Source organism: Penaeus chinensis, chromosome 2 (assembly GCF_019202785.1).
Source record: "Penaeus chinensis breed Huanghai No. 1 chromosome 2, ASM1920278v2, whole genome shotgun sequence".
In the NCBI taxonomy this organism is placed as follows: domain Eukaryota; kingdom Metazoa; phylum Arthropoda; class Malacostraca; order Decapoda; family Penaeidae; genus Penaeus; species Penaeus chinensis.
Genome location: NC_061820.1, coordinates 1398633 through 1411132, shown reverse-complemented (window position 1 = coordinate 1411132; position 12500 = coordinate 1398633). Strand labels below are relative to the sequence as shown.

At 43.0% G+C, this 12500-nt stretch overlaps 2 protein-coding genes across 5 annotated transcripts in view; one reads left to right on the top strand and one right to left on the bottom strand.

Moving 5' to 3' along the window:
* Positions 1-6289, top strand: part of LOC125030106 (transient receptor potential channel pyrexia-like) — a 10110-nt gene extending 3821 nt beyond the window's left edge. The window contains exons 2-5 of the mRNA XM_047620274.1: positions 1021-1474; positions 2018-2134; positions 2427-3774; positions 4051-6289. Coding sequence (XP_047476230.1) covers positions 1021-1474; positions 2018-2134; positions 2427-3774; positions 4051-5616 — 3485 coding nt within the window. The 3' untranslated portion in view covers positions 5617-6289. The remainder of the gene's footprint in view (positions 1-1020; positions 1475-2017; positions 2135-2426; positions 3775-4050) is intronic.
* Positions 6290-6956: 667 nt separating this feature from the next.
* The window catches only part of LOC125030123 (AKT-interacting protein-like), a 104134-nt gene continuing 98590 nt past the window's right edge, over positions 6957-12500 (bottom strand). For 3 of the 4 annotated variants that reach the window (XM_047620277.1, XM_047620276.1, XM_047620275.1), the window contains 5 exons: positions 12094-12158; positions 11436-11536; positions 10834-11024; positions 10393-10561; positions 6957-8229 (listed from right to left, as the gene is read on the bottom strand). In XM_047620277.1, the coding sequence (XP_047476233.1) occupies positions 8131-8229; positions 10393-10561; positions 10834-11024; positions 11436-11536; positions 12094-12158 (625 nt within the window). In that variant the 3' untranslated portion in view covers positions 6957-8130. Of the gene's footprint in view, positions 8230-9313; positions 9376-10392; positions 10562-10833; positions 11025-11435; positions 11537-12093; positions 12159-12500 lie in introns of all 4 variants that reach the window. The other variant, XM_047620278.1, reaches the window with a different exon arrangement.

The window sequence follows — 12500 nt, the reverse complement described above, 5'->3', positions numbered from 1 at the left end:
GCTGGGATTAGCAAGAGGGGGAAGGGGGAAGCTAAGGGCGATTGGATGGTAGGGCAGTTTCAGGAGGGGGATGCAAATGGAGCAGCAGGGGTGGGGTGTGTTGGGAGGAAGTGGGAGGAAGGGGGGACATGAGTAGGAGGAGGATGGGAAGTCACTCTATGTGTTGAGGGAATGGAAACAGAGAGATTGGAGGAAGGATTAGGTATAGGTATGTTTTTAGATCATGATTAGATAGTTTTGTATGTCATCAAGAGTTTCTGGAATGTAAGTTGGTTGGGGAGAAACGAAGGTTTTCTTATGAGGAGGGGGAGAGGGGACAGACAATTGAGGGGCAGAGAAAGAGGTAGATGAACGAAAGGTGCGGTACAAGAAGGGCTGGAACGTTAGACTGATGCGACGACTAGAGCGAGCAGGGAGAGGGGAAGTAGAGATTGGAGTGGCTGGATTTAGAATAGTGGTAGTGATTGGGGCGTTTGCATTTAGACTGACTAAAGAATTTGACTGGGAGAGGGAGTGGGTAGAGGTGGAATGAGGAAGTGATATTGGGGTAGAAGTAGAAACAGTGAGCTCAGTCAGGGTAGATAGTGCACGAGCTTGGGAATCAGATGCAGCTGTGACAAGGCGTGAACGATCGGAATAGCTGCGGAAGGAAAGTTTACCCACTTGTTTTTGGAGACATGGTTGGAAGAGCATTATCAGAGGAAGGGGCTGTTGAGGGAATCACACAAAAAAAAAAAAAAAAAAAAAAACTTAGCTGTGTAGGGAGTGTGTAGAGAGATTATGTAAATGATCTTTCGTGTTTTTTATAAACTCACGGCAAAAGTTATGTTCGAATTGAGTCTTTTGGAACTAAAGGAATTAACCCATCTGGCTTTTTAATGATCATCTTGGAGAATTAACGAAAGACAATTTGAAATATAGGGATACATAGAAATTTTGGGTAAGTTTTAATGAATGTTTTTATTAGAGAGAGAAATGTTCAAATCCAGACTAAGGCGTCAGCTCGTTTCCCTTCGGCAGGTGTTAGCGGCCTGGGCCTGGCAGCGCAGCCGGCGAGGAAGGTATCGTACTCGTGCTACGACCTGCACGAGGTATCGGATCACTTACCTGGCGAAGCGGCGGCCCCCGAGCGCCCCCTCAGCACCCGCTGCCTGCCCCGAGACCGGCCCGCGTGCTGGGGCGTCCCACCCAAGCCCGTCCAGCCGCAACGCCGCAACGTCTACGTCACGCGCTCTGCCCCGAGACCCTCCCACGGGAACTACGACGTCCACTCGGGCAGCCCCGCCCGCAGCAGTTCCCACGTCCACTGCGCCATGAACGGGAGCGTGGGCGGCCTCCCGTCGCAGTCATGGACGACGAATCGGCTCTTCCGGCCTCCGACCATTCGCCCCAGGGTCTACAGCGACTGCACCAAGGGCACCGCCGCCTCCCGCAGCCTCCGCATCAAGAAATGGCTCCAGAGCAGGCAATCCAGGTGCACGGCTTCTGTTCTGTCTCTCATCTGAGATCAGCACCACCATCATTATCTCTTACGCACATGCACATTGCTGCTTACATTTATACATTCATGCATCTTACCTGAAGACATATACCCCCCCCCCCCCCCCCCCACACACACACACACACACATTCACATGCATACAGATATGTATGCAAGCAAGCAAACACGCAGGCTAATATAAATATTTGCCAGGAAACCACGTTATCTCACTGTCACATTCGGTGAAATAATGTAAATATTCCGGTCACAGTTTCATCTCATCCTCGCCATTTTTCCGCCTGTGTGACTTTACGCTGTTTTTTATGGCCAAGAACTGCTTAATTTTATGCAGAATTCTGAAGAGCTTTTAAACATGTAAATTGAACTTTCATTATAATTTTGCGAGGGATTCTGAAAGCATTTCAATATGAGGCCGTAAACTGAACCTCCACTATACCTGTTTCTGTAATTCATAAAAAGCATCGGTCCAAATATCTTCGTGGTGAAAATAACGCTTACTATTTTTGGCACCGCCAGCATGGGATCGCAGGACCCGTCGTTCGCATCCGTGGACGAAGGCGATGAGGAGGGACGACTCCCAAGCCAATTCCTGGACGACATAACCGAGGTATCGGAAAACGTCTTTAATAGGAAGTAAGTGACACTGCTGTTCTTGATGTGGTTTATTATTATCTGTTATGTGGATGGTTATTGTTGAAATATGGTGTGATTAGTTGTCTTGATGGGATTGTTGGCCTGGCTTTTCCTTTTGATGACTGGTTTGAACTGCTTGAGAATAAGATGTGGTGGACAATGCTGCAGGCTTTTCATCACTGGGCCTTGCGAGCAAGAACACAACAATAATAACAAATATTAGAAATAGTTCTAATATACTGAATACACCCATTTGGAAATTAAAAACTAAAGCCCGCCCATTGCCGCGCAGGGAGAAGCGCACCTTCCGCGTGAGCGCCATGAAGACGAGTCGGCGGCGCCAGTGGCGGACGAGGGCCGATCGAGAGATCAGCCCCGCCTCCGAGACCAGCCACGTCGACAGCGAGGCCAGCGTGACCTTCGACAAGACCCTCCTTGAGGTCACCGAAGGCTGGAACTCTCAGGCGGTGCGGGAGCATCGCATCAACGCCCTCAGGTCCTTCCTGACCACCAGGAACCAGCCTCTCGCAGTCCTCAACCTCCTGGAAGCCGGAAAGATATCCGAAGCCATCGCGACGGCCAGAGAATGCAAGGTGCGCGTGCAGCTGGACGTGTGTCTGCTGTGGGCGTGTCAGCAGGGCGCGGCGGACATCGTGCGCTCCCTGGTGGCCGCGGGCGCGAGCGTGGAGGCCCAGGACAGCGACGGCTGTGGCCCGCTACACCTGGCAGCGGAAAGTGGCTCGGAGGAGGTGATCCAGGCGCTGGTGGAGGCCGGGGCGAAGGCGGGCTCCTACAGGGACTGGGACCTGCACGAGAAACTGACGCCTCTGATGCTGGCCGCCCGGAGTGGGTGCGTTGGCGGCATCAAGATCCTGCTGGCCGCGGGCGCAGACATCGACGCGGGGCTCGACACCACCGGTGAAACGGCGCTGCACCACGCCGTCCGCGCCGGCGTCCCCGAGTGCGTGCAGCTGCTGATTAGTTCGGGGGCGACGGTGAACCCCACCACGCTGTACAGCGAGTCTCCTTTACACGTGGCTGTGTACGAGGACTTGCCCAACGTGGTGGACATCCTCCTGAGCGCCGGGGCCAACGTGAGAGCCTCGAAGGGCACCGGCAAGATGACCGCCCTCCACATCGCCTCCAACGAAGGCTACTACACCATCGCGCACCAGCTGCTCAAGGCCGGCGCCAACCCCAACCAGGAGAACCAGATGGGCCAGACGGCGCTGCACTTGGCGGCCAAGTCGCAGAGCTACGACACGGTGCAGGTGCTCCTGAGCTTCAGCGCCGACCCGAACGCCCGCGACCGCGACCTGAAGACGCCCCTGCACTACGGGATCTTCAAGGGCTCGAGGTCGCATGAGTGCCTCCGGCTCCTGCTGGAGGCGGGATCGGACACCAACGCGGCGGATCTGTCCGGCTACACGCCCCTGCACATCGCCGCCGTCCACGACTCCTCCTACTGCGTCCTGCTGTTCCTGAATCACGGCGCGGACGTGACGGCGCGCACACAGGGCGGAGTGTCGGCCCTGCACCTCATCCTCCGCAGGACTCCGACGGTCCTCGCGCACATCCAAGAGAACCTCGACGCCGCCATCTCCTTCACCGACCATGACCATCAGGAGAGAGATTCTCAGGTCAGTTTGCTCGGCTCTTAAAGGGGTTACTTTATTACCCATATCACGGGATCTTGTCTTTTTGATACTTGTGGCAATGCTATAGCGGTTTATATTTATTTACAATAGCTCATTAGCCTCTTAGTACTCACGGTACCAAGGTTTCTTCCACTAATATTACCAGGAGTATCTTTTTGGCATTATGCTTCTGAATTTTACTCACCGTGTTACCGAGAACACCAGAAATTTCTCGAGTTAATGGAAGCCTTTTCTTTCATTTGTCTGTATTTTTTTCAGGCCCAGATAAACTTCCGTGTGTTGGTACCCGGCGACACCATTGGCATGGAAAGCCGCATGCTCTCATGTTTCAGTCGTGAGGGTCAGAAGTTACTCCTGAAACACCCTGTTTGTGAAATCTTCCTCTTACTAAAGTGGCTCCGGGTCCGAAACTTCTTCATTTTCAACCTGGTCTTCTACTCCGTGTTAGTCGCTCTACTGACTTGCTATATCATGGTCGTGTTTCCAGCATCTTCGTGCTACCACCTGAACGCAACCACGCAGTCCACGCAAGAGGCTGATTCTCAAGGTCCTCCTCCTTTTGAGGACGAGGAAGATAATCTCCTGAGAGAGAGGTGTGGCCTGCACTACGAAGCCTTCATGGTCAATCTGCTGTACATCATTTGGTTCGGCTTTGGGATCTTAGTCCTGAAAGAGATCTTCCAGATGCTCGACACCCCGAGGACTTACTTCTCCTCGTGGGACAACGCCCTCATCTGGCCCATCATCATCTTCACGCTGACCATAACCATTTCGTCTTACGTCCGCCACGACACGAGGGACTGGGAGCACCATCTGGCCGCCATCGTCATTCTCCTGACGTGGGCGGAGCTCCTCTCCCTCGTCGGAAGATTTCCTTTGTTCGGGGTCTATATCCACATGTTTACGCACGTGACCAAGAATTTCGCCAAGTTCCTGTGTGCGTACGCCTGCTTGCTCACCGCCTTTTCGCTGAGTTTCGGAGTGCTCTTCCCGAACCAGAAGTCGTTTGGGCAGTACGGTGCCAGGTTGATAAAGACGATGGTCATGATGACAGGCGAGATCGAGTACAATGATTTATTTTATGGTGACGAGACCATACTGTATCCGGCGACGACGCACATCATATTCTACGTATTTCTCATTTTTGTCACAATCATCCTCATGAATCTGCTCGTCGGTCTCGCTGTTTCTGACATCCAGCGCCTGCAGAAGTCGGCGGGCCTCGACCTCCTCGTGCGTCAGACCGACCTCATCTCGCACTTCGAGGCCATCATGTTCAGCAAATGGCTCAAATGGATCCTGCCCAAGGGAATACTTCGACTGCTGCACCACAGCATATCCCTGTGCCCATCGCTGTATGGATGGACGCACATCTTGACGCAGAAGACGTTGCGGGACACAGGCCTCCGCCAAGAAACCATGGACGTGGTTCTGCGCATCGCCCGCACCCGCGACCACGTATCTCGCCGCAGGAACGCCTTCGCCAACTTCCGCACGCTCAGCAAGACGGCCCAGTACTCGAACGATGCGGACGGCAACGTGGAGAGCAGCATGGATGCCCTCCGCTTCGGGCTGGACCTGCTCGTGTGGGATGCCGACGAGAGGAGAGAGGATGCGAGGCAGATGAAGGATGATCTGGCGATGGTCACGTCCGAGGTTGAGAATATGGCGCAGATCATGAACGCCATAACCATGCAGAAGGTGTTTGCGCCTTGCCAGCACGAAGACGAACGATCGAGCGTTTACACGTCATGTGAAACGATGAAATTCTCCAATGGTGCTAACTCTAACCTACCTCCTAAAGTCCCTTCCAGTGAGGCTTGATTACACTTCATTACTTACTTACGTCATTAACAGTAAATTAGTACTGCATAGGCGAGGGGTGTCATACTCAAAACCCTTCGGGGCAATTTCATAGCAGCTACCATCTTGTAACAGACAGAAACTTGGCTTTCTAGGATTACGTTATCAAACTATTTTACGTTCCAGTCCGTGAAGTTGATTAACTTATTAGACTGAAAAGGGTGACTCTCTAACACAATGTATCTCATTCATGACAATCATTATATCACAGGCTAATGGTTATTCCACATCTCAAAGGGCCACATTCTGGCTTAGGGTGTAGCAAGCACTTCATGGTAATATGCTTAGAATTTGCTATAGGGACTATTTCAGTTCATACTTCTGGGTGCTTTACATAATACTTTCCTTCCAGACTTACTGTAGAAATCGTACTACTAGTTCAGTCTATTGTCAGCTCATATACTCATGTCATTATGGTATGAATTTTAACAGATTAAGCAGTAATACACAAGAAATATGTTGGTTACTTCAAGATGCCCACACAGGAATGCTTGAATACTTAAATAAACACTAGTCATCTTACTAATCTAAGAATGAGTAGAGGGTTAGTAAATCACACATGTCAAACTGCAGATCCATGTGACTATGAAATTCACACAGATGATGAAAATGAAAATAAAGTTACTGATCTCAATATGCTTATGGTAACCCTACTTGCAAACATTTTCTTTCTTAATTGAACTGAGCACATTGTGAGGGATGTAATTGAGAACATTGTAATTGAAAAAAAAAAAAAAAAAATTACATGTATACTGTTCTGTTCAAAATATAAAGTTGAATAATTTCACAGAGCACATGATGACCTTTCAATCTCATTCATACTTTTTATACTTGTTTTGTTTTATTTTAATACTGTTAAAATGTTCTCATCTTATAGTAAACTAGATTCAGGTCAGGCAGGTGTGGTCTTATTATCTCTGTTATTTTCAACCAGATTACTTCATGAACAGTGTTAAATTGTATATTAGCCTTTTGTATGCACCTCTTTCTTGAACTCTGGTATTATGGTAAAAGTACAATTGAATAACTATACAATCATCTACTTTTTTTAGAATTGGTGAGGGATTACTCTTGCTGTTAGTTGATTGATAGGCTTTTCCTGACAAGTCACAATTACTAAAGTCCTTTCTAATGAGTGTCAGATTAGTTAATTTCACATTTACTTTTTAAATTAGCACTTTTCATCAGTATTCAGTAAGAAGCATTAATGAAGTTTATTATATCTTGGGAATAGATGCAATAAATACAGGCTACTTCTTAACAGTCAAAGTAAAACACAAGGAAAATGAATCTCATACAAGAATTTTGTTAATAATTTTATTTACATATCGTACAAAACAATTAAACAGATTGCCAATCAGTACTTCATAAAAAAGTGCCTGATTACATCAATAAAAAATCTGCATAGATACATTACTGACTTCGCTCCATATGAATAATAAAAAAAAGTGAAAGGAAAAATAGATGTTACTTGGCTTGACCTCTAAGAAATAGTTTGATCTGAGAAGATATGCTGTATGTATAAGACAACATGGAGGGACTAGAGTTCCTGGGGTTTACGCTGGAACAAAAGTAGACGATTCCTACAAGACAAACTATCACATATTAGTATCTGAGAATTTTTTTCTTTTTTACTTCTGAAAATGGAGGGAATGTTGCTTTTGTTCTCTCTTCAGTGCATATGCTAAATCTTATGCTTTTTTATTATTTTTTTTTTTACTTGCTTATGGCAATTTTAAGAATAATGGTTAAAAACACTCCTTAATTATATGGGGTAACAGAGAAAGAGTCTAAAATTATTGAGAAATACTAACAAGTGTTTGTAATAGCATCAAAATATATTTTAACTCTCTTTTAAAAGAGCAAATATGACACATCATTTTGGAAGAGAAAAATAAAAACCATGGTGTTTAAATGGGTTCCACAAGATTGGCTTGAAATCTTTCTAATATAGATTAAGTATAACGTTGCCTTCTGTTTTTTGATAGTCATACCTGGCTTCCAGTAACACATTTCATCACAGTAAAAAATAATGTTAAAGCCTATGTATTTAATCTTCACTGGGGGCTGATTCCAAAACACAATCAAATGTTGCAATATCCAAAAAACTTTGAGGCATCAAAAAATAAAAATCATTTAAGAAGTTTGTGTCTGGTATTAAATGTTTGTGACACACAAGAGCACCCACATCATGAGACATCACAAATACCACCTCAAATTATAAAACTCATTTGAGTCACTTGGTCTCTCAGACACCGACTGCAAACACACCTCGCCTAAAAGAGACGTACACCATGTCACGCACCTATTGGGCCACGGATATCTTCAGCCGATAGGAGCCAAAGTCCCAGGGTAAGGTTCTGACACATGTTTTTAGGGAAAAAGAGACCAACACACGCACACTGTAGAGTCCTAATCTCAAGACAGCTGTGAGACGTTTTCTGACCAAGCGGCTTATGAGGCTTAAGGTGTCTGTCAAGATGCTGCTTTCGAGAAGATCTGCAGAGTACCTGGTTTGACCCACGAGAGGCCATTGCTGCTGCTGCCCTCCTTCAAGGACCCTTCCGAGTCATTCTGTAAGCAGAAGGGAATGTGGGGTTAGCATGGCAGCATGAAAAAGGGCCTTGTAAACCATTCTTGAGTTTGTTTTTTTTATTATAAGAAATGATAAACAACAACAAAAATGAGTACTATTAATGATATCAAGACATATGGAAATATAGAGGAAAAAAAAAAAGAGAAAAAGAAAGAAAAAATTACATAAGCAGTCATCCTTTACCCACTGGCACCAGGTAATGCCCTGTCCACTATAGTTTTGTTTTGCCAGTTTTGTTTATACATAGAAGGTTTCACAAGCACTTAGACACCAAGGAGTCAATTGTTAGACAAACTAGATTTTTTTGGTTGTAGTATTTAAATTGTTGCCATTATTTTGACATTACTATTATCTAAAATCATTAACAATTTAACAATAGTAAAACAACCCAAGTCCTTGGTGACTGATCACCTGTGGAGTCACTCATGTACCAACAAGATTAGTACCTAATTCCACTCAGGACAGGGCAAATATACATGCCCAACCGGTATCAGTGCGTTAATTGTTGCTATTTCATGCATCTATACAAGTATACCACCTTTGAATTAACTCCAATGATTAATGTACAACTGTGGATTATAATTTAAAAAAACTTCGTTTAAACAAAATGTGAATACAGTATTGACCAAAATGTGCCCGCTTTTCAGTTAAACCCATGACTGCCATAAACTGCAAACTGATTATATTTCTGACAGAGTGTATTAAGTACTTTTCTAGCTTCCAGAATCAAGCTTAATTGCTACATATGATGTTTTTATTAATTTTAACTAGTTAAATAAGAGGAATGTCTGACAGAGGTGACTGGTCAGGGGCACTTCTTGGCTGACTCTTCATGGGGTTAAGTGCTACACTATAGTACAATACAAAATTCTAAATGTTCCTAAACCTCTGTTTCTTAGGTATGAAAGGTGAAGATTCATTGTTAATAGTAAAAGCATATATCATATTACATCTCAACAGTTTCTGATAAATTACACATTTCCCCACCAAATCATGTTTTTTCTCCAGTGCAAAATTTCCGCACACTCCTATTATTACACAATGAAACTCAATATCACTTACTAGTTTTAGCATGAACTTAATCAATGTTCCTATTTTCACTATATACAGACAGACCCAGCTATCTGTAAGGTAGATTTTGAAATGGTAAATATGATTCTCAGTATGGCAATGAAGGTCTGCCTGGTCCATGAGCTCTAGAATACACAATAAACATCATGCACATTTTGCTATGGTGCCTGTAGACTGATGGGGGTTTATTACATTATTTCAACAACAAAAAAGTTAAATGCCTCAATATGCTGTCATTACTGATGTCTTTATTAAGAAACAAACTTCTTCAATGGGCTATTCGATGATAGTACTTTTTTACTTTAAAACTTCATTTTCTTCATTAAAAATATCGCGACCCCATATTTTTCACAATACTTTATTGCCTCTATTGCATACTCTTATTTTATAAGTGCCACTTAAGCAGTACAATGGCCATGCATTAGGTATGTGCCATCATATTCATTCCTTTAGAAAATGAAAGTTTACTATGCAATTATCATTTTAGAGACTGCTTTTACAATAATCAATTATTATATCTATTTATATCAGTCAATCTTAACTCAATGCCCCCAGGAAAATGTTGTGTTCACTGTAGAACTGTTTTATGAAATGTCTCTGCACACAGATGGCTCTGCAAGTGCAAGGTCTACTAACTTAGTCAGTTAGTAGACCTTGTGATGTCACCTTGTATCACCTTGTTTTTTTGACTTATGCTGTCAATAGCAATTTTTTATTTTTTATTATATAGACATTATTATTATTATTGACTCATAGTACTCATAATTGGCACATTGGTGAAGTAGTACTTGTAGAGTCATCTATGTGTAAATAAATTAAACTCACAGTGGGCATGACATGTACATACATGCCATCCCCGGTGGTTTTGGGTTAATTAAACAAACATTAGTATCATCTCTGGGAGACATATAACTATTACTTTATGATATTTGCATAGCGGTCTTGACAAGGATTAAGTAAACATGTTAATGCACTGTACAGAATATGAAAAATTAATGCATTATTGACATAAGCATACAAGTCACATAAAAATCACAAAATCTGATCTGCAATTACACAAACAAACTTACTCTCTCCTTTTTCATTTCCTCACGAACTGAATCATGAACTGCTGGCTGATAAGGGGAAAAGACTATTGCATGAGGGTCATTTGTGGCCGGTGGGTCATACACAATCTCCTTGCTAGCATCCACACACGCTCGTGCCCGCAGAACGAACATTTCATTGTCGCTGTCGTATCTGTAAAGCCACATTTGTGAATTAGTATGCATCCCTTTTTTCCTCTCCCTAAAACAGTATTCATGATTCATTTCAAAATGTGTCAAGCAGATATCTGACTAACATGAATGAACCTAAAAATAATGGTAGCAATACTTAAACTATACCATAATATAATTCAAAAAACAATTTGAGAAGGAGGGAGTGAAAGGAAAGGAGGGATAGACAGAGACAGAGAAAGACAAAGACCGACAAAGAGACAGACAGACATATGCCAGTCCTTCAACACTTACAGTACAGCTGCTTCTGGATTGAGAGGATGCGTTGTCTCTATCTTGTAGAAACAGCGGCGCACATAGAGCAACACATGCCATAGGTGGTTCACATTCCGACGCCACTTATTGGCAAAGCCTCGTTTGATGTCCAGTTCCAAGGTTTCAGGGTCGATTAGAGGGTGGAACACTGGAGTCTCAAACACCACAGTCTGTAAGTAACATGAGAGAAAAAATATAATAAACAAATAAACTGTTTTGCATTACACACTGAACATGATCATTTATTCTCATTCATTATATTTCAAACACAATGGAATGAATAATGAACGTCTTTTACTGATTTGGCATTATATTCTTTTGTGTAAAACATGATATCAAAATTAAAAATATCAAATCAATCAATAAACAATTTATCCCCAAACTCATTTATATAAAAAAAATACATAAATGAGAACAAATCATCTCACTAGACAAGATGAGTAATCAACATCTCAAGAATGCACCGTCAACCACATTTCACAAGTCTGCTAATAAATTACACATTTAACATTGCAGATTATTCCTTCACATTCACACTTTTTCCCTTACATTCCTCACAACATATTCAATGTTTTTCTTACCGGCACGTCCCCATCAGGATAATTCTCTGGGATGTGGAGGTTAAAACGGAAGATTCCCTCCTGGTATATTCCCTGACGGATGAAGATGACTCCAAACCACACTGTCGAAAGGGAAAAAGGAAATGAATTCATCTATTCTCACATTTTCTGACAATAATTCATTCTTTCTATTATGTCAAAAGGTGAGGAAATTTATGTTTTTGTGAAATGAAGAGAGCTAATCAATTCTCAAGGATACAGAAGACAGGAGTTCAACTTTCAGGCTTGTGATTAAAAGATTATTTTTCAAAGTCTTCATAACTGCCGTAAGACTTATACTTTGTAATGAAACTGCACCAGTGTTAGTGGTTACCACGCATGGAACAGGATAGTGAATTCTAACTTTCATCTGAGTTTTAAAACTACTGTTAGCCGTTGTGTAAAGGAGCCCAAGACAAAAACGAAAATAAATAAATCTCATGTAAGTTGACTTTCACTCTCATACCAAAGCCATCATTGTCATGGCCAAATAAGCATAAAAAACAATGAGACACAGATTATCAAAACACAGGCTTAAGTTTTGAAAGAGAACACGATCTCATCTTCATCAATATCTACACAAAACCTAATATTCACTACAACAACAATAAAACAAAATCTATCGAAAATACAGACTTACCAAGCGGTGATTTGCCAGATGGCACAACATAAACTCCTGATAGTCTCTGCTTCTGCAATAGATTACTGCAAGAAACAAAGGAACTATAAGGTCAGAGTGCATGTTACTGTGCAGCTAAGTCAACAGAACTACAATACGTTTTATGGTGACGTCACTTTCAGCAAATCAGTGGAGATACATCATGGGATAAGCCAAGATAATAAATAAAAACAAACACATATATTTAATGATGATGATGATGATGATGATGATGATGATGATGATGATGATGATGATGATGATGATGATGATGATGATGATGATGATGATGATGATGATGATGATGATGATGATGAAGATGATGATGATGATGATGATGATGATGATACTAACAGCCAAAAATTCAGTCTAAACAATCTGAAAATGCA